Below are 20,222 nucleotides of genomic sequence, written 5' to 3' on the forward strand. Positions count from 1 at the left end.
TCGGAGTTGCCAGACCGTCCTAGCGGGGAAGTTATGTTAAAAATCTACTACATAGGGGCTGCCAGTTTGTTCAGCAGCAGAGAATGTAGAGTTTCTATTGGCATTAAAGATGACCGACTTTCGACGGGAAAGTGGTTGCATATTGCTATTTGCTTTTAATTTTTGAAGATGTTGTCCCAAAAATATTGGTAATATGTAAAACTTTAATATTTTTTCAAAATAAAATCAGTTTATTATAATATATATAATTAAAGGAGGAATAATATATATATTTTTAGCAAATTTTAGAATATAAAAGGTATATATATATATGCCTATGTTTAACTGTGGTAAATTAAAAAATATTCACCACAGAAAACTGTAAGGTGCAATTACGCAACCATGCCAAATAGTTTATGTTTATTCAACGAAACTGGAGACAAGTTTTATAAATTTATACAAAACTAATAATTATATTAAAAACAATACTCAAAAACAAATCACCTTTGTAAAATACCTGGCGGACGTATTTTTGCTATTAAGCATGGCGTAACAGTGTTGCGTAAACTAATTTAAAACTACTTTTTAGGAACCGTATTTTATACCATAAAGATATTGCAATTCAACGAATAATTATTTAGAATAGAATAGATATGGATAAAGGTATGCACCGTGACCTATGGTCTATTATGCCTTCTCCTAAGTCACAACGACTTAAATAATCATTTAAGAAATACTTAATATATATTAAAAAAAATAAATATGAGACGTAAATATTTCTGTGATTAAAAAATTTAACTTACATTATACGAAAATTTGGATCTACAATTATTTCTTGATATAGTTTAAAAATTTTAACCACTCGCCACCATAACTCACCAGAGGTTTTTTTAAGAGCATACGACTGGGAGGTGGGAATGTTCTGTTTATTGTCACTATCGGTACTCCCTTATACCATTGTTTGGTAGTAGTGACTTGCTGGGTAATAGCTTAAGCTGTTGGTCAAATAAAACACTCCTAGTGTCGGTTTTGAGTTTTATCGATAACAATCGAAAACTTGTCTTGGGTCTTAGCGCCACCTATATGCCAGCTAACAGTAAACAGCACATTTCCACATTGCATTGTTCCTGAAATAAATATAATATCATGAGCACCAAAGCAACTTCTATTGACCGAAATAAAATATATTCGTTTCTTTGAATTTATTTTAATTATAAAAAAAAAAGTTTTACTTTTAATTATTTCAATTCGAATTTCTTAATTTATGTGTTAAACCTATGCTTGTTATAGCACTGCAATGGAGTTTCGGGTATTCCTGACTTTTTGGGTATGTACACATAATAATTTTTTTACAATGAACCTATATAAAAGCATTTAACTTAATACATCAATGAATTAGCAAAAAGTTTATATATAAACATAACAATGCTTTTATTTCTCTGGAATTACTCTCTTTTTACATTCTCTGCAATTAATTAGTAAAATCTCCGAAATGTCTCAAAACTTTCGATTTCACCATAACTTATTTAATTTTACCGTTGCCTAATCGCGTGCAAAATTTTTAGAAAAATTTGTTTTTTTCCAAGATTATAAATAAAAATAATTTATCAGGGATAAAAGGATGCCCAACTTATTCCAATGTGAGAGCGCCTCAAAACTTGCATTTTTTATAACATTTTCCGTTGTAGCCAGACAAAATAGTAATTTATGGGCATTTAAGTTAAAACACTCAACATTATTTATAATGAAAAATGATTTTATATATATAAAATATGGAGAAACTATTTAAATATTTTTTTATGGCTTTATGGTATATTCAAACAATTGCATTTTGTTCTAAGCTTATTAGCCCTCAATTTTTAAATGTTTTTAATAATTTTCATTTAAAAATTAATACTATAATAATAATGGCATCACAAAAGATTTCATCACATACATTTAAATTTCGCACTTTAATTAATTTTCATTGTTTTACATTTTCAATTACTGATCTTGAACGGCGGCAAAAAATCCCTCCGTTCACATATATTTCTGGTAGAATTTCAATCTGGCCGTTCCAGTCGTTCCAATTGCGAAACATTAAAGCCTACCCGATCCAGTCAATTGTCAAAGTCGGGTAAGTGAGTTGATCTCTCATTTCCAATGACAGGAGTGTTGGGCACCTCTTGATCTCTGCAATCTATGGATGCGATGATGTTGTAAATGTGGTACATACATTATGGTAATATATATATACATTTTTTATAAATTAAATATCTAAAACTGGAATATACCATACTAACGTTGCTTGTTTAAACATATATTGAATTGTTAAAATAATTTTTATGTCATATCGACAGCGACAATTTATCAATCTTGACATTCAGGCTCAACAGTTCAAAAACACAGAGTACAACGTTTTGTTCAAGACAATGTCATAATTTTATGATAATATCTCATAAACTTTTGGATATCATATAATAGGCACGAATTTCGTAACTATTATTTGGCAGTGTAAACGAGCTTTTAGTTTGACAGTTTGCACAATGTGGTAATTCGAATTTATGTAAGAGTACCACATCCAACATCACATGGAATTTCACCACCCGAAGGGAAGAAACTAAAATCGTTCATTCGCCATTCAATTTTGAAAGTCGACCACTGTTGTAAGGGTTTGTTCGAAGTGAGTACACATAAAAATTTAGCATCTCTTCAGTTTCTGGAGATAGATTTTTGATATTCTGCTTCCTCCCATTGATTGAATAATCATTGACCAAAAGTGAAATAAAAGTGTTTTCGAATTGTAAAATTGAATAGAGTTCATTAAATTATTAGTAGAACTAAGTGTTTTATATCGAAGATTAGAAATTATAATTTTTGAATGTGTATAGGTCTGTGCAAAGAAATGTGATTTTTCCGGTTACTGCTCCGCCATCTTAAAAGTGTGCATGTGTGAAAAAATGTCTATCATAGGGAAACGCGGTGAGATGAAAATGAAACGAATCAACACGATTTCGAACGTCAACGAATGGCAGCGGTGAATTTGTCAGTGGAAGAAGACCATCGCAACGTTACGAAAGCAATTTTGTGGCTCTATCAAGACTTTAGATAAATTGTAAAATATATATCTTCTACATTTTATTGTAAAATATGCAAACTATTTCTAATAGGAAGTTTTTTCTACTTTTGGAATTAAAATTTTATTTCACTTGCATAAAATTACGTATTTGACAGATGGTTCAAGTTACGTAACTGAGCAGCTGTAGTGAACCAAATTGTGCGACAGAAATATAAAACTGTCATATCAATTAATCATTAAAAATTCTCAATTTATAACTATAAATTAATTTTAATATTTTCTTTTTCAGAGCACTGTGCGCTAGCTTCAATTTCTGGTTGATCCACGTAGCATCATCAAATTAATATATACAAAATGTTCGTGTCAACAGTCTCCCGTATTGCCCCCGTCGCCAGGACCGCTGTAAGTTTTGATCTCATTAATATTAGTTTTTCTGTTTTGTTTAATAAAAGAAAGGGAGGATACGAATAAAGTATATTAATATCTAATATTCTATATTACATAAGGTGTAAATTAGAAATCGATTTTTCTTTTTTAATCAGTGTATGATAGGTGTGGTGAATTTTCTTAGCGGTGAAATATTACATAAGAATAGTTGAGGTTAGGTTGTAGCGGTGTTGCAGCCTTTCAAAATTGTGGTTATTATAAAATATATGTAAATATGGAATACTGTATTTAATAATTCTGAGATTATCCGTTGCCTTATGTTTATGCCTCTCTTGTGACAGCAGAAGTTTATTTATATTGAACAACATGCCTTATTGTATAACTACAAACGTCTAGTTACGATTGAGGTTAGAACAAATGACTGCTATGAAGAAAGCGAATTGCCTACCAAACAAATTAGATATGTATGAACAAAATTATTTTTATGTTAACGGAGTATATCATTTTATGCAGTTATAAAAGGCAATATTAATTTTTTTAACAAAATTTATTATTATTTGTTATACTACGAAACGATTATTTTACACCTTAATCTTGCATAATTAGAGTATGTATATATTATATAATAAATAGATAACAGTAAACATTCAATACAAGATATAAAAATATATTTGTAATAATTGTAATGTAAATTTACAAAGTAAAGACACAGGCATATGTACATATGTATATTAAGGAAATGAGAGTAACTATTTATTTTTGTTACTCTTGAATAAATTTAAAAAAAACGACGCTTGTAATATAATACATTTTTATTAGTTCCTATTTTTTATATGATATTTCTTCTTCTTTTACAGCTCCTTAACGGTTCAAAGCAATACTTGCGACCATTGAGCAGCGCTGTGATTAGCCAGAGCCAATCCTTGGCAGCTCAGAACACATCGCCCGTTGCTTTACTGCCACAAATTAGGTCATTCCAGACCTCTCCAGTCACTCGTGACATCGATTCTGCTGCCAAATTCATTGGTGCTGGTGCTGCAACAGTCGGTGTTGCCGGTTCTGGTTAGTATTGGAAGAGTAAACAATTTCTCGTGATATAAGTAGCGAAAGAAATTTGTAGCATTGTCATTATTACTGTAAATAACATTTGTTTGTTATCAGTCAGTTACAATCTAGCATCTGGGGCACACATACGAGTATTTTCTACCGATATCTTCTGCAACTTTTAGCTAAAGAGTTTGTAGTTGAATCGGAAGAATGTTAATTACTCTAATATTGCCTCGGGAAGGTCTGAGAGTTGGTCAAAGTTCAAATCAAAACATGCTGTGGTGCGTGTGAACTTAAACCTATGCATTTTCTAGCAGGAAACTTGTATAATTAAGAGGCAAAGGAACAAGAAAATATGAATGCTCGTCGTGCTTACGGGTTGGTTGAGCATTCATTGAAATCCTTTGTGACCAGCAATTTTAGTGCGATGTGCTTGCTGCATTCTATGCAGAACTCAATTCAGACTAATCTGTTACTGACTGCATTTGCAACAAAAATAAATAGTAATAGTACGTCTACAACTTTCTTTCGCTTAAGTTGAAAAAAAAAAGTTTAACGTTAATTTTTTTCAATTGCAAAACTTCCAATATAAACAGGTGCTGGTATCGGAACAGTGTTCGGTTCCCTCATCATTGGTTATGCCAGAAATCCATCGTTGAAACAGCAGTTGTTCTCATATGCTATTTTAGGTTTCGCCTTGTCTGAAGCTATGGGTCTTTTCTGTCTTATGATGGCCTTCTTGCTGCTCTTCGCTTTCTAAAGTGTATGTCATTGAAAGTTTATAAACAACAGTAATAGCAGTAACATCAGCTACACCATTTATTGTTTTTAAAAAACATCCAAGAATAAAAACACGTTTATTTAAGTTTAAAACGAAAATAAAAATACTATGATAAAAAACTTTAAATGTGCAAAATACGTTAAATCCAAGCGAAAAACCATCCTAACCGAAAAACTGAATTAGCAGAAATATATTGCGAACGAAAAGTATCAGAAAAGTTAAGCGCCGGATCGAAAATAGTTAGTCAACAGATCGAAACACCTGCTTGGGCATTCGTTTTGATCCCGAATCATTTTAGCGATATGGAACATTTCAATTAAAATCACATACGAATACTTAAGTCTACAGCTATTATTTCTCGCAAGTGGAACCATAATTTAAATGAAATCCAGAAGTAATTTAAAGTTGCGATTAGTCGTTCATCATACCATAGGTTTAGCTTCAATGCCATGATGTAGGGTCGTGTTTGCCCTGTCAGCGCTCTCGTTAAAAACTAGGAATGCAGGAAAGATTCGATGCAATCATGGAATGAAAATTAATTAGTTTTTATCTGAAGTTGGGTTTTCCGTATGTGATTTTTATTGACGCTAAAAGATGTTTCCTACTCAACTGAATTTAAGAAGTTGTTCGTGCATTCTGTACTGTATACGTTGTTGCAACGCATTTCTTAAATAATTATATCTACAAATAAAAGAATTGAGTCCTTATTATGATAATGCTGATAAAAACATTTATTTGCACACAAATTGTAACATAAAGTAGATCCTGAATAAAAAAGATGGAATTATTGACTGGAGAAAATACTAGTTTCATTTAATAAGTATGAAAGATCATAATTTTACGTTTTTAACTGGTAGTTGTAAGACTCGGCAGTCTTACGCCAACGATGAATTTGTCGTTCGATTGCTTTGTAGTTTACGAGTCGGTACTGTAGGTATGGCTGAGTATTAGATAAAACAAGAACCGATTGAATTTGAGTATTGATTATTCGAAAAGGAGATGTTGCAGTACACATGTCATTTTCACCATTCTTACGACAATCCTAATTACAGTATCGGAAAGGGCACAGATTTACATTCAACTAAGGACCCATTGTAAATTGTACTGCCCTTGGTTTAATTTTTTATTTTGGTAATTAAAAATCTACATATGTATATGAGTTTTATCGCTATGATACAATAAAAAGCAATATATTGATTTTATACCAGTTTTAAAGTTCCCTGTTTGAACATTCTTGAAAACGAAGTGTGCAGTGTCTGGATGTATCAAAAATCCATCCTCTTTGTTGTTGTAGTAACTATTTACAACCATGTTAGGAGAACGGTTTGTTGATTGTCAAAATGTTTTAAGTAATGATTTCTCGTCAGTAAAAGAAGAAGCGTTGTTAACACAATAGCTCAAATCAATGTTGTTGTAGCAGCTATCTAAGCCCCGCTTGGGTGGTAGGATTCAGGTATCGAAGTTATCTAACGGTAAATTTGCTGTTTCGACAGGGTCGGACCATAAAGGCAGTCGGGTCTACGTACCCGAAACGGATCCGGATTTTTATCCGCACAAGGACTGTCTACTTGGCAGCGTTCTTCATATTTATTTCAGGAAGGTTTTCTGCCGCTACAACAACAACATTAATGGGATTCATTGGGCATGCAGAGGTGGTTAGAGCCATGTGGGGATTGATTGCACGCAGGACTTATATTTGGTATTTTTTTAGATTATATGAATTAAGGTATTCGGTCAAATGTAATCAAATTTACGTTCCCTAAGACTGAAGAAATTTTAGATATGTAAGTGAAGTGAAAATTATCTAAATCTACTGGGAGCTCCTCTATGAGCGATTAATGGAAGAGGAGGTTAAAAGTTCAACTCCATATGTGTAATGCACATATTTCAATTGAGAATTCTGTAGTTCACTAATAAAATTTTGATAGAATAACGATCGATTGATTCATATATGAAGAACTATTATTCGACGGAATTATAGGAATATAAGGAATTCTACCATTTGTGAATATTTGATATATTTATAAAAAAAACAGTATGGTACCATTGGCATCGGTAGCCGAATGATACAGTTGCTTTTAGTTTACCTTAATTACACAAAATATATATAAAATGTGAAACTACGTGGCATCTCATTTGGTAAAACGTCTATTTGAAGTTGTCAATTCGGAACACTAGTGCACGTGTGGGATTTGTTGTTAATCTTTTTATTTTACAAACTACATTAACTTTACAATAAAAATGAAGAGAAAACCGCAACTGGAAGCTGAAACCGATTCCGAATATTATTCGGATGATAATTCAGACGAAGAGGTAAGTGAAATATGAAAAATTTTAATAATCTTGTAAGTGAAATACAATATTTTCAATAGCTTCAAGAAGCCTTTGCTCGTGGCGACCTTAAACCGGGTTTGAACATAGAGTTCAGCTCAGGAAGAGAGAAAGTCAACAATATCGTAAGTAATGGACAACTGATTGTTATACAAATAATTTTAATCATAGAAATTTTTATAGCCAAAACTGCTAGCCAAAACAGATGAAATTAAACTAGATTTGCCATGGATAGAAAGAATGGATATGGTAAATGATTTGGCTCCACTGGCACCTGAATTAGTCGTGCAGTTAGAGAAACATGAGCAGAAGCGTGTTAATATGTTTAAAGGCAACGCTAAAATTCCATATGTGCGTCCGGACGAAGATCCTATACTAAATGACTTTAAACGTGAAATGCTATTTCATCGCCAAGCACAGGCCGCCGTATTGGAGGGAATACAACTTTTACATTCTGCGGAGGTTGTTACGCGTCGTCCCGATGACTATTTTGCTGAAATGGCTAAATCTGACGAACATATGCAAAAGGTACGTGCTAATCTTATGGCCAAGCAAGAGGGTCAAGCTAAGTCGGAACGTATCAAGCAAATACGTGAACAACGTAAAATGGGCAAATTACTTGCAAAACAAACAAAAGTACAGCGGGAAATGGAAAAGAAAGATATGTTGGATAAGTTGAAGAAATTCCGAAAAGGCAAATTGAAAAATCTTGACTTCTTGGAGGATGCTAAGGCTTTAGAATCACAAAAGAAAAAATCAACAGATAAGCGGAAACAACGTAATAAGAAGTTTGGGTTTGGTGGTAAAAAGAAGGGCCAAAAACGAAACACAAAATCCTCTGCCGGCGGATTCGAAAAAGTGAAAAATTTTAGGAAAGGCGCAAAAGCTTCGAGCAGTGGAAACAAACGGCTAGGAAAATCACGCCGATTGAGATCCAAATCACAGAAATAATATATTTTTAATATTCATAGTCTAGGCCTATTATATTAAACAATAGATATAAAAGTTAAAATCATATGTATGTATACTTTTTTATTTATCACTATTATTTAATGGAATTTCTTTTTTTTCCTTTTTTTTTGTTACTCTCTGTTTTAGTTGATATATCTTCATTGCTTATAACATGAAGCTCATCACCTATATGGTCTTCTGTATTCAGCTTTTTTTTGTTCTTTGACGAATTTTGGTTTTTTTCAGATGTCATATATGGGTCTATGGAGCTTTCTTTTCGCTTTTTATTCCGGTTCGAACAGACAGAATTATGAATCGTGATTTCATTTACATCTAGAACTTCTTCTCGAACAATATCGGTAGTCACTATTTTTTTTTTTTGGTGCTTACATCAACGTTTATGTGGCTATTTTCAGGAATATCTTTCCGTTCATTTTTCTTTAATTTAGTTAAAGAATTCATTTCTTTACATAAATTTAAAACAGGTAACTCCTGTACCGCGACTCCTTTATTTTTCTTCTTCTTCGGTTCTTCATATGCCGCATTAATTAAAACATCAGATTTTTTATTGAAATCCTTTTTCGTGGATTTCTTTATTTTTTCTTCCATTTTAGCCAAAAGTTCTTGCTCCTGCTGTTCTATACGAGATAGTTTTCCACTTAATTTTAAACCATGTCGTGCTCCTTTATGAGCGGTTCTTCCCCCACATGCACGAAATAACTCCTCGTCTGTTAAAGGTTTGTATTTCTTAACGGATATGTCGGCTACAGCTATTTTGTTGGGATTTTCAATTTCATCGCCCGATTTTGTAAGTGTGGCTGATTGTAGAAAATTATCATATCGGTTGTCATTTGGGTAACTTTGATCCTTGGCTTTTTTCAATTTTTTTACCGAGTATTCCTTTGTAGATATTTCTACACTCTCAGCTTTGTTTTTTAGGTCCACACTTACACCATTTTTGGTCGTTCTCACATCAACATTTTCTGCGGCCTCGTTGAAAACGCGTTCCCACCAATGATTATTGAAATCTTTGGCTGCTTGATCAGAGCCAAGTCCAGCATTGTCAAATTTCATACTAGCTTTCAAGGGTTTAACAATGCCATTGTTATGTTTTCCTAAGCCTTCTCCTTCTTTCCATCCATATTTATTCAATATTTTACGAGCAAAATCCATTCGAAACTTTATTGTTTATTTAATCCTATTTGAGCCAAGAACGTGCACTATTTCATGATACAGGTAGTGAAGGAGTGTTGCCAGATAATATTAAAATCTACACAAAGAAAGGTTTTTTATACAATATTTTAAAATTATGATTTATATTATCCATAGTCAGAGAACGTATATACCATTGTATAAATCTACATGTAACCAATCCTTAAGGGTTAAGAGGGATATGGTTGGATAAATGAGATCCAGATCAGGAATATATATAATAATTGCCGCCGGAAACTTATAGTTTTCGAGATATTTGCATTTTAAGTGCAAATTGTTAAACTATACCTTTTATTTAAAACTCTGTGTCAAAAAAAGGCATATTCGATCAGGTGATCACGTCTGTTTCACACACATAGGACAGCTGATTCTTTGGCTACTTGTAGGCTTTTTTAAATTTATTAATTTAGAAAGATTTTACTTCAAACTATACTATTGTTTATACAAAATATGTACATAAGTACATACATACATATGTACACTCGCATTCACTTGAGTACGTACATAAGTATTTTATTTTTAAGATACGAGCCTATATCTGTTCATTTAGACATCGCGGAAGCTCCGTTTTGATTTGGTTTAAGACGGACATAATTGGAACAAATGTTGTGAAAATGAAAAATATACCTTTCATAATTTAGTTTATATACGAAGTTTTGATGAACAGTCCAAAAAATGTGCTTTTAAATTTGCATCACTTGAATAGGTATATAAGTATGTACATTTGGATTTGGAACGATTTCAGGTCTTTTAGTGAATATGGGACAAGCTTTCTGATGTCAAAAATGTCAATATTGAAGCTTTTGCGGATCAAGGCCTTTCTGCGCGAACTATTGCTTCCAAAATCGATTGACTACAGCAAAAATAAAGGCGAAAAGTGGATTCACTGTGAGAATGGTAGTAAAAAGTTGTGAGCATCTGGTGCAAAAAAACTTAAAAATAACACCTCTAAATGCTCAACGGAAGGACGAAAGGCTACAGTTTTACAGTGATCACATACCACCATAGCCGCGAGGGCTATAGGCTCGTATCTTAGAAATAGAATATGTACCTGTTCAAGTGAATCGGGGTGTATGTATATACATAAGTATATAGGGCAGAAATGGGGTGAGAATGTACATGTAATTCTGGAGTAAAAATATATTAATCGTAGAATTAAAACCGCACTCTTCTTCTAAATGTAAGTATACGTATTATTCTACCGTGAGCTTGGCTTGCGCGTAGTAGCTATTTTAGTCATTGATTATTAGCGAACCGATAAGCGGCTTTTTGTAGGCACGTTTCATATATTTACTATATATAAGTTGATATACTTTGGGTTACTATGGATATGAAGTTATTGGTATTTCTACTTTTTTTATATGGTAATGTAATTCCCATACTGTGTATGATAATACGGAGAACCGATGCTGAAACTATGCAAATGAAGTCTTCACAAAGAGCTCGTCGTCAAATCGATATAAATTTGTCAGCTGAACATGATGAGAATAACGACGAAACAGAAATAGCTCTAGAAGCGATAGCCAATTTATGGCGTAGTGCTGATAGTAAAACACAGATCGATGGGTCAGCCAAAGTGATACACCACAGCAATTCTTTGAATTCCGGAAATACACGTTTTTCAGGACGTTTACATGTTCATCACGACTATAGAAAAAAGTGATTTCGTAAAACGTTTCCAAATTATTTGAGTTTCGACATTAATATACTTTTTAAACAATTTAAAATATAATATAATATATTTATAATAATATACATACTTGTACATTCACATAAGTTTGCATGATCAATTAAAAAATAATAGTACATACACATATTTATGTTAAATTGCCATCACCGTTATCAATGTAGAGATAAGATGTCCTACATAAATTATATGCATTGTCCGATGGTCTTTCAATCTAAGAGTGTTATTTCGAATACTGGGATATCTTTGAAAAACAATGAGAGGGTTAATCTCAGCATATATTTTTATAATAATGCTGATGAATTCTGAAGCACTCCGTCAAAAGTTGTATGAAGAAAAATTACATCTAGAGCTTCTTAAAAGATATCATCGTCAATTGGATCTAACATTAACCGCTGATCACGACAGCCGTCAACAAAATACGGACTTATCGCTAGAAGCATTAGCAAACCTTTGGCGCAGTGCAGATAGTAAAACGTCTGTTGATGGAGGAATTAAGTTGGTCCATAGCAAAAACAATTTTGATACGGATAGCACGAAATATTCAGCTCGTCTTGATGTGAACTTTGAACTTGGAAAAAAGTAAAAAGTGAATCTACATATACGTACATATGAAATGCTCAAATTTATAATAGATATTATTAAATAAATATGTAATATTAAAATTTTTATTTCTTTTTATTTATATTTATATTATGCGGATATTTTTTTAAAGTATTTTAAATGTAATATAAAGTATATAGATATTAAATTTTAAGCGCTTATAATTTAATGCGCTTAATGTCATCTATGCGAAAATCGATACGTAATGCTAATAATGTTCGCACTTCTTGAGGCGTTAAACGCCAAGAAGGAGACTCATTATCGTTATCCGGACCCCAATAATCTGAAAGCTCTTCAACTTTTTCTAGATTTAAGATTGTCGCTATCTGCGTTAGACGTGTCATTTTATCGCGCACGGACCATGATGTGACGCCAGTTAAATATGAGCTGAGGGCACGAATCTCCTGGTCGAGTATAAGACCTCCCAGGCGGTTAAATGACGATTTCTTGACAGCCCTCTCTAGTCTAGATGTTGTATCTGATGCCAAAATGCTAACAAAAGCGTCAAAGTTTCGTGGTGTTAGTACATTTTTAAATTGACTTAAAAATGAATCGAGTTGCACAATAAGTGTTTGGATAAAAGTTTCTCCAGCTTCGTAGTCAGCTAGTTCTTCTTCGGATAATATATGGCTATAATTGAAGAATTGATCAATCCAGGGATTTAAGCGGGGCTTAATTGCACTGGACCTCAATTGTGTCATGCCGAAATTTACACAGGCCTTCAAAGAATCCCTCACAGTTCTTAATTCTGATATGCAGCTATCTACGATTCGCTGCTCTGTAACTGATAAAGAGGGGAATGTATTTTTAATATCTTGTTCCACTGTTTCCCACAATGTTTCAAGGAATTCCGTTGACATATCGGCATTATTCAATCGATTTATAAAATTGCTGCGTGCTTTTTCACTGTCGCTTGATTGTAATTTGCCATGTTGCACAGCACTTTGTATTGCACTATAAGCCAAATCTGTGTAACCAGAAGGATATCCATTTTTTAATGGAATTTTCAATGCACTTATGAAGTTACATAAACAGGAAGCGGTGTTATTAATTACTGCACATAATCCATTTACTGATTGTGTTGTTAACGATCGACGAATACATTTTCGCAAAATATAGAAAACATCATCTACCATAGAGGAACATTGTTGACCGCCCTCGAATGTATCTAAAATTATAGCTTTATACACACTTTCCTCCATGAAATGCCTTTCGAAGAGAAGATAAGTGCTTAGTATCTCCTGCATTTTGCGGCTAAGGTCTGAATTATTTAGTGTGGTTGATAATCGTTGAAGTTGCTGTTCTTTTTCAATGGGGTGTTTGTCACTTGCCTCAATGTCCGAATTAACTTTACGCCTCAAAAATCTGAAGTACAATTCAGCACGAGAATGCATTATTGTCAATTCCAATATTAAAGCATCTATATCTTTAGGTTGTGGTTTATCAGAGTTTAATGATTGTTTTTGAAATTGAATAAGGGAAGGCATGCTGCCACCTATTAAACGATTATATTCGTTAATTTGTTGAATTAGATCTGGAATACGCCTATTTTTATTAAATTCTAAAATTACGTTCTTCACCTCTAAATCACATTCATTTTGTAGTAATGTGGCCAAGATAAGAAGATAACCAGATCCATAGTAGGTCTCTATAATAGGTTTGTTCACTTCAATTACTCTAGCGAAATTTTCAAGCAATATTGTTAAGGTGTCCGCAAATGCGACTGATAAGCGATTCTCTGCCTTTGCAATATCCAAAGATGATCGCAGTTCTTTTTCACATTTTAGCGCTAATTTCAAACAAATGTATTTGCCAAACTTTTCAATGCCATCCTGATGCATACCTAATAATGGGAACAATTTCAAAAAACGTTCAACGGATGCTAAGTCATCTTTATTAACCGCTTCGTCAAAACGGATAACTACAAGCTTTCGCATTTTCTCAGTAGCCTTTTCCAGTGTATCGACTGCATCACTTACAGATGTAACCGAACCGTTTGATCCGACGTCACCAGCAGTACGCCGTAGAACATTTTGATCAATTGATAAAAAGCGTCCAATAAGTGCAGATCCCTTTTCATAATCTTCCTCTTCAAGGGCATTCAAAACACCTTGACTACAAAGTTGCAGATCTATCAAATCGTGAACACGCTTCTGGCATTCAGATGCCCTACTCCGTGCCATGTCTACAGAACGTACTTTAGCACTAACAGATTTAGCTAAATCGGACGTATGAGAAATTTGTGTGCTTAACTTTTTAGAGTCTGTGCTTACTGTGTTTAAGGCACCCAGGAAATAACAAATTGCATTCATTTTTGAGTCCAAAATTGTTTGCTTGGAAAGCAGGTTTTGTAAATTGGAATTAATCCCATCCTCTTCGTCTTGTATTTTCTTTAAAACTGATTGCATATTATCTGTTTCACTGATATCCGTAGAAGAAAGCATTGTTTCTTAATTGATTTTTGTTGTTTAATTTCAATATATATAATAACAATACTATTGTAGTTTTAAAAGGACACAATTAAATTTTAATCTATGTCGTGTCAATAACGTAAACAATTCTGATTAATTCTGTAGACTCGAAATCGGTTATCGATTTATCAATACAGCTTAGCATTGTTGCATTTTAGTTAACCCATTGGAGGGAATAAAGAATAATTACACAATATTGCGACGAACATAGATGATAGAACAAAATCGAATGAACGATTACTGCCAGAAGCAACTAGTTAGCGAATTCGTAGTTGCCAGAATGTTCTAGAAGCAATGTTTTGTTACAGATTTACTATATAAGGGCTGCCGGAAGAACAATTGAGACATAAGCCAAAAGTTGTAAGCTCGAATAACGAGCAATAAGTGTTAAGTTGTTGGAATTAGAAATAAAGATAAGTGTGTAGCCATTAAATTGGGACTTTTATTTAACAATCCAGTGATCGAACTCAAGAGTGAGTTACAGGTAGACGGTTTATCGAGTAATCCGTTACAATATAATGATAATTCAAGTAATAATCCTATATATATAAGTTTCGTTTTTGTTACCTATTTAAATGTTTCTTTTGCTAAAAGGGCTTCTCAAAGATTGTTAAAAATCTGAACTAGTAATATTGCCAATGGAGACCATGGATATCCATGTATTTATCCTAGATGGAGTTTGCACATTACTAATGTTCACATAGATTTTCATCCTCATAAAATTTGTGAACGGTCCAATAGCTCAAACTTACGCTATATCAGCTTGAACATACCTGCCCGACGAGAATTTCCTAATCCACCAGAATGTATTGAATACCCGTTATTAATATTTTCAAGGCCAAATGTATGGCGGGAATTTTCTAAACTTTCGGGAATTATTCGAAGCCCGTAAATTTTTTTTACTTAAATTTTTTTAACATAATGTTAAAAGAAATAAATATGAAAGCAGCTTAACATTTTATGTAAATATTAAAAGTAAAAGATAGATAGATTAATTTTGAGGTATGCACCGCGACCTATGGTCTATTGTGCCCTCCCCTAAGTCATATCGTATCATCTAGGCCCAGCATGTTGACAAATTCCAAAATTCTGCTGGGTGCTAGTGAGGCGATACAATCCCTGTGTGGAAACATGGATCCCAGGGCCTTGATTCTGCGTCTGCAGACTGCTGTGCAGTTCATCAGCAGATGTTCAGGGGTTTCCGGCTCTATGTCGCAGAACCGGCAGTTTGCAGAAGAGGCTATGCCCATGTTGAAAAGGTGCTTCTTAATCCTGCAGTGGCCGGTGTAGAACGCGACAAGTAGCCGGAATTTGTTCCTCGGGAGATTAATTATGGTTTTGAACCGTTTGAGGTCGTAACCCCCCATTAGCAGTCTGGCATGGTGCATGCCCTGCAGCTGTTGCCAATGTGTCTCCCTACCTACTCTTTCCTCCCTACGGAGGAGCTCTTTAATTGTATGTGGACCAACCGCTATGAATGGTTCATTTTTGTAGAGGCCGCAGAGCGGGCCAGCTCGTCAGCCAGTTCGTTCCCGGCTATACCCCTGTGGCCAGGCACCCAAATAAGATGCACTCGGTTGTGTTCTGATAGGCTGTTCAGCCGTTCTTCCAGCACTAAAAGAGATCTGACCTCATAGGCAGAGATCGCACTTAGTGTCGCCTGGCTATCGCTAAGTATAGCAATACTTTTATTGCGATAGTTGCGTTGGAGGTTTATCCCTACACACCGACTTATAGCATAGACCTCGGCTTGGAAGATGCTCGGGAAACTTCCCATGGGAATGGAGAGTTTGGTGCTTGGCCCAGCGACCCCTTCACCAATCCCCTCCTCCGTTTTCGACCCGTCGGTATACCACTTGATAGTGCTTTCCCTTAGCAGTAGGTCCAGTGATGAATTATTCCATTCAGACTTGCTGCCAAGGGTAACTTTGAACTTCCTGTTGAAGTTTACTACTTTGGTAATGCTATCCCTTAGGAGAAGGGCTAGTGGTATTTCCTCACTTAGCGCCTTCATCTGCTGGGATGAGATTACCTTCCCTATCAGCCGCTCAAGGAGATCGTCCACAACTAGGCTCCAAAGTAGGGGGGATACCACTCCACCCTGTGGGCAACCTCTTGTTGTGCCCAGACGAATTTTAGTGTCCCTAGAGCGCAGTACGGCTTCAATCCATCTGCGCACTGGTGCTGCCACACTCCTTTTCTCCAGTGCTCTTGACACGCTTTCATGAGACGTATTGTTAAAGGCACCTTCGATGTCAAGGAAGGCGCATAACATCGCCTCGCCCCCATCTAACGAATTCTGGATCTCTGAGGTTAGCTGGTACAGAGCAGTGTTTGTTGATCTGCCCGCTTTGTAGGCATGTTGCTTCGCATGAAGCGGTGTAGCCTTCAGCACCTTCGATCGTATTTCGTGGTCTATGATCTTTTCCATACTCTTAAGTAGGAAGGAAGTAAGGCTGATAGGCCTACAAGATTTCGCCAATGAGTAGTCCTTAATTCCTAGTTTGGGTATGAAGATCACCCTTGCAGTGCGCCATGGTTCTGGGATATATGCCAGCGCAAGGCTATCCCTCATCAGCCGAACAAGGTGGCTGTAGCACCTGCTCCCCCTGTTGCAGAAAAGCTGGAAGGATACCATCCGCACCCGGGGACTTAACTCCATTTTTAAAATTGATAAATGTTATAAAAAATTTAAATTAAATATAATATAAATAAATAGGTTGTATCAGCTGATACGTTTCACGGTTTTGCGTCGGTCACGAACTAAATCCCTTGCACATATACCGTGTATGGCCAGTTTTAGGATTCTGTTATATGTGCCACCTTTATTATAATTTTTTAAAGGCCAAGTCAACTCTGTTATGGTCTTTATTATGATTTTTGGTAAGTAGTCAACCCTGTTACAGCATTGTTCGTTTTGATCTTTTGAAAAATTTTACTGCATTTTTAAATTTACTTGAATTTATTTATTTCGCGTCATAGGATTTTGATAATATGTCAACTCACTTGGCTAATGTTTACGCATTTTTATTACGTGGATATGGTGAATCATATACACTAATATATTCTGAACCTCCAACTTATTTATGTAAAATTGTTGGACAAAATAGATGTGGCGGCAAAGTTGTATTCATATATCAAGAGGTTATAATCTAATTTAAAATTGCCGTTTCTTGCATCTTTAATTGTTTTATTTACTTTTAGGATCGTAGTATAAACGACAAAATCTACGCATCACCAAGAAAACTAATTAATAAAGAAGATGCTGTTAAAATAGATATGGACCTCACTGGCAGCCCCTTGAAAGATGATTGTGTGGTAGAGGCCATAGAAGATATTTCATTAAATATAAAGACCAATCAAGGAAATTCTTGGAAAATTGAAGAAGAATGCCAGAAAGGGATTCCAATTGGAAAAGCTCGTTCATTATTGTGTAATGAAAATTTTCAGTTTGTAGATCCTGATGCAACAGGTTCAATATGGATTCTTTGTAATGGAGCTGACGCGGGTAAAACTCTACTTTTGCAATATGAATTTGCTTCCGGTTATTTTAGCCGAGGCATAATTTCTTTTTCTGGAGTGATACAAGTGAATGACGTAAAAGTAGAATCTATAATGCAGCAACATATGTCTCTTAATAGTGGAATTTCAACTGGTCAAGTAGAAACTTACATTGAGAACATATATCAAATAAAGTCTAACATTTCTGTGAGGTGTTGTTGGTCCTCTACTGCAGCTTTACCTTCTCTAATTGATTTAACGTCATGTGAAGTTACTTTGCGGCAAACCTTTCGACTAGAGGCTTGTAATGAGTTAACAGAAGATTTCATGAATGAGTTGCGGATATTGACTGTAATTAAAAATGATATAATAGCGTACAAGAGTTTGGATAAATGTGATGCTGAGGGAAGAAATGAAGTTCTTGTATATCGCTGTGGTTGGTTAGTGATCAATGTCCTTGTATTGCAAATGTTTATAATTTATTTTAAAAAATTTCCATAGCGGAATAGATACAAGGGAATTGCGAGAAAGTATAAACAAGGCAGTTATTGAAATTGCTGGCTTAGGAGATATGCACAGCGCAGATAGTGGTATCAAGTGCGATATAGAATCTGTTGTTCAACGCATAAAGTTCCGGCGACTTACAGACCTCACAGATAAATTATGGGAAATTTTAAGACGTAAGGAAAAACAATGCATGTATGAGTGGTATATAGCCATTCTTATTTTTTAGGTTGCTCTTCATATAAAGATCTAAAAATGGCATTTACGATTCTATTTAAATGTGCGGCTCACTGCAATATTGTGGTAAGTGTCATACTATACATATGAAATAATTACACATAATGGTATGCTAATCCCATAAAAGTTTAAAAATATGGAATAAATGCAACATCTCATAAATAATAATTTTTCGGACTTTGGTTTCTACTCCTCCATTTTAATGTAATCTTTTCGCTTTGCTTAGAATACGCCAACAAACAAGAATCGACTGGCAGAAATCATTACCGAGGTTGCGAATAAACGCTTGGCCATACCATGTCTCACGGGCAGCGAACCTTTGGAATTGCTATTAGAAATCGGATTGGAAAAACTATACAAAGACTATGAACTCATATTTGATGAAAGTAAAATATGTAGTTCAAACGATTTGAAAAGTAAAAGGTGAGCTATCCACGTTAGCAGCTTTATTTATAATTTATGTTATTAAATCAATTTATTTTACAGTCTTTTTGATTCGCAACATAACGATGAGAAAATTTCAATGCCAAATGTGCGCAAGTCACTGCGCAATGCTGTGCGTCCAGACCCGGTGGCGATGCGTAAAACATTATTGCATAATAAAGCAAAGAAAGATATTAAATTCGAACACGAAGAAACAATAGGGTTTAAGAATAGTAGTTTTGATGAAATTGAGGTGTCTGAGCGTCTGGCCAAGCTATTACAAGTGCATTGTGCTTTGGAACATTTGCTTATGATAGATATCAATCTGAATTTGAGTAACGGTAAGCGATATGGGCGGATGGCTATCAATATTTCGTGTCGTTTTGTTATTTTATTGTCATCATTTTTCTTTAGTATATAGCGAGGTATGTGAGCAACTTTTAAGCAAACCCCCACGTTTTCTAGATAACATTGACGAAAATTTGGTGGATGAAATAGAAATATCGCTATCTGCACATGATGTGCGTGAACATTTGGAAGGGTGAGTCAATAAATATTGTCTGCTCCTTTATGTGGATATTAAAATATATTGATATTAAAATGTCTAATATGCTTACAGCAAAGATCCGCATGTGCGTCTCATATCAATGTGCTCCGAAAACAAATTTCGAGAAGTAAAATCTACTTTTTATTACAGCATGAATAACATTTGCCCTCCTGGTATTTCAGAACATTTTCAATCAGATGGTGAATTTCTTTTTAGTTGAGTGTTAATTGATTTTAAAGAGCTTTTTTTTTACAGATAAGGAGGCATGCAAAGAGAATACATATTATAGCTGGTTGTACCGTAAAATTAAAACATTGCATTAAGTGATTTATTATTTTAATTATATTATATTAGGATATTGAAGTACACAAAGCTAAGGGCTAGCATTCAATCTTATATGTATATTTTGTGAAAATAAATGAAATCATAAAATAGTAATTGATTATATTATTAATTGCATTATAAAATGGATAATAAAAATTAAGAAACTTTCAAAGAATTCA

The 20,222-nt window shown here is 34.3% G+C and overlaps 6 protein-coding genes and 1 long non-coding RNA gene across 10 annotated transcripts; 4 read left to right on the forward strand and 3 right to left on the reverse strand.

Moving 5' to 3' along the window:
* Positions 1–1,912: 1,912 nt before the first annotated feature.
* LOC138855874 (uncharacterized) lies at positions 1,913–2,396 on the reverse strand. Of its 2 annotated transcripts, none has more exons than XR_011395019.1 (2): positions 2,262–2,396; positions 1,913–2,158 (listed from the first exon to the last, which is right to left on the reverse strand). It is a non-coding gene; the product is annotated as an uncharacterized lncRNA (long non-coding RNA). The 2 variants fall into 2 exon arrangements; XR_011395018.1 differs by having other exon boundaries at positions 2,216–2,355.
* Positions 2,397–2,500: 104 nt separating this feature from the next.
* ATPsynC (ATP synthase, subunit C) lies at positions 2,501–5,378 on the forward strand. Of its 2 annotated transcripts, none has more exons than XM_014235097.3 (4): positions 2,501–2,641; positions 3,327–3,439; positions 4,282–4,486; positions 5,068–5,378. In XM_014235097.3, exons 2-4 carry the CDS (start codon positions 3,392–3,394, stop codon positions 5,229–5,231), a joined length of 417 nt encoding a protein of 138 aa, XP_014090572.1. In that variant the 5' UTR covers positions 2,501–2,641; positions 3,327–3,391; the 3' UTR covers positions 5,232–5,378. The 2 variants fall into 2 exon arrangements, with proteins under 2 accessions (XP_014090572.1, XP_014090571.1); XM_014235096.3 differs by lacking the exon at positions 2,501–2,641 and adding an exon at positions 2,918–3,073.
* Positions 5,379–7,391: 2,013 nt separating this feature from the next.
* LOC106617721 (probable rRNA-processing protein EBP2 homolog) lies at positions 7,392–8,604 on the forward strand. Its single transcript, XM_014235094.3, has 3 exons — positions 7,392–7,565; positions 7,625–7,708; positions 7,767–8,604. The coding sequence occupies exons 1-3, from the start codon at positions 7,494–7,496 to the stop codon at positions 8,532–8,534; spliced, it is 924 nt and encodes a 307-aa protein (XP_014090569.1). The 5' UTR covers positions 7,392–7,493; the 3' UTR covers positions 8,535–8,604.
* A 269-nt stretch (positions 8,605–8,873) lies between these two features.
* On the reverse strand, positions 8,874–9,797 carry LOC106617722 (G patch domain-containing protein 4). Its single transcript, XM_014235095.3, has one exon. It carries the CDS (start codon positions 9,705–9,707, stop codon positions 8,901–8,903), a length of 807 nt encoding a protein of 268 aa, XP_014090570.1. The 5' UTR covers positions 9,708–9,797; the 3' UTR covers positions 8,874–8,900.
* Positions 9,798–10,093: 296 nt separating this feature from the next.
* On the forward strand, positions 10,094–12,098 carry LOC106617724 (uncharacterized). The gene is made up of 2 exons (XM_036357536.2): positions 10,094–10,242; positions 10,492–12,098. The coding sequence occupies exon 2, from the start codon at positions 11,071–11,073 to the stop codon at positions 11,407–11,409; it is 339 nt and encodes a 112-aa protein (XP_036213429.1). The 5' UTR covers positions 10,094–10,242; positions 10,492–11,070; the 3' UTR covers positions 11,410–12,098.
* Positions 12,093–14,694, reverse strand: Cog4 (conserved oligomeric Golgi complex subunit 4). Its single transcript, XM_014235071.3, has one exon. It carries the CDS (start codon positions 14,478–14,480, stop codon positions 12,195–12,197), a length of 2,286 nt encoding a protein of 761 aa, XP_014090546.1. The 5' UTR covers positions 14,481–14,694; the 3' UTR covers positions 12,093–12,194.
* A 2,708-nt stretch (positions 14,695–17,402) lies between these two features.
* Zwilch (zwilch kinetochore protein) lies at positions 17,403–20,157 on the forward strand. Of its 2 annotated transcripts, none has more exons than XM_014235076.3 (9): positions 17,403–17,651; positions 17,712–18,448; positions 18,510–18,688; positions 18,742–18,815; positions 18,976–19,172; positions 19,236–19,513; positions 19,587–19,713; positions 19,792–19,919; positions 19,975–20,157. In XM_014235076.3, exons 1-9 carry the CDS (start codon positions 17,502–17,504, stop codon positions 20,040–20,042), a joined length of 1,938 nt encoding a protein of 645 aa, XP_014090551.1. In that variant the 5' UTR covers positions 17,403–17,501; the 3' UTR covers positions 20,043–20,157. The 2 variants fall into 2 exon arrangements, with proteins under 2 accessions (XP_014090551.1, XP_036213358.1); XM_036357465.2 differs by having other exon boundaries at positions 19,638–19,713.
* The last annotated feature ends 65 nt before the right edge of the window (positions 20,158–20,222 follow it).

Source organism: Bactrocera oleae, chromosome 2 (genome assembly GCF_042242935.1).
Source record: "Bactrocera oleae isolate idBacOlea1 chromosome 2, idBacOlea1, whole genome shotgun sequence".
Lineage (NCBI taxonomy): Eukaryota > Metazoa > Arthropoda > Insecta > Diptera > Tephritidae > Bactrocera > Bactrocera oleae.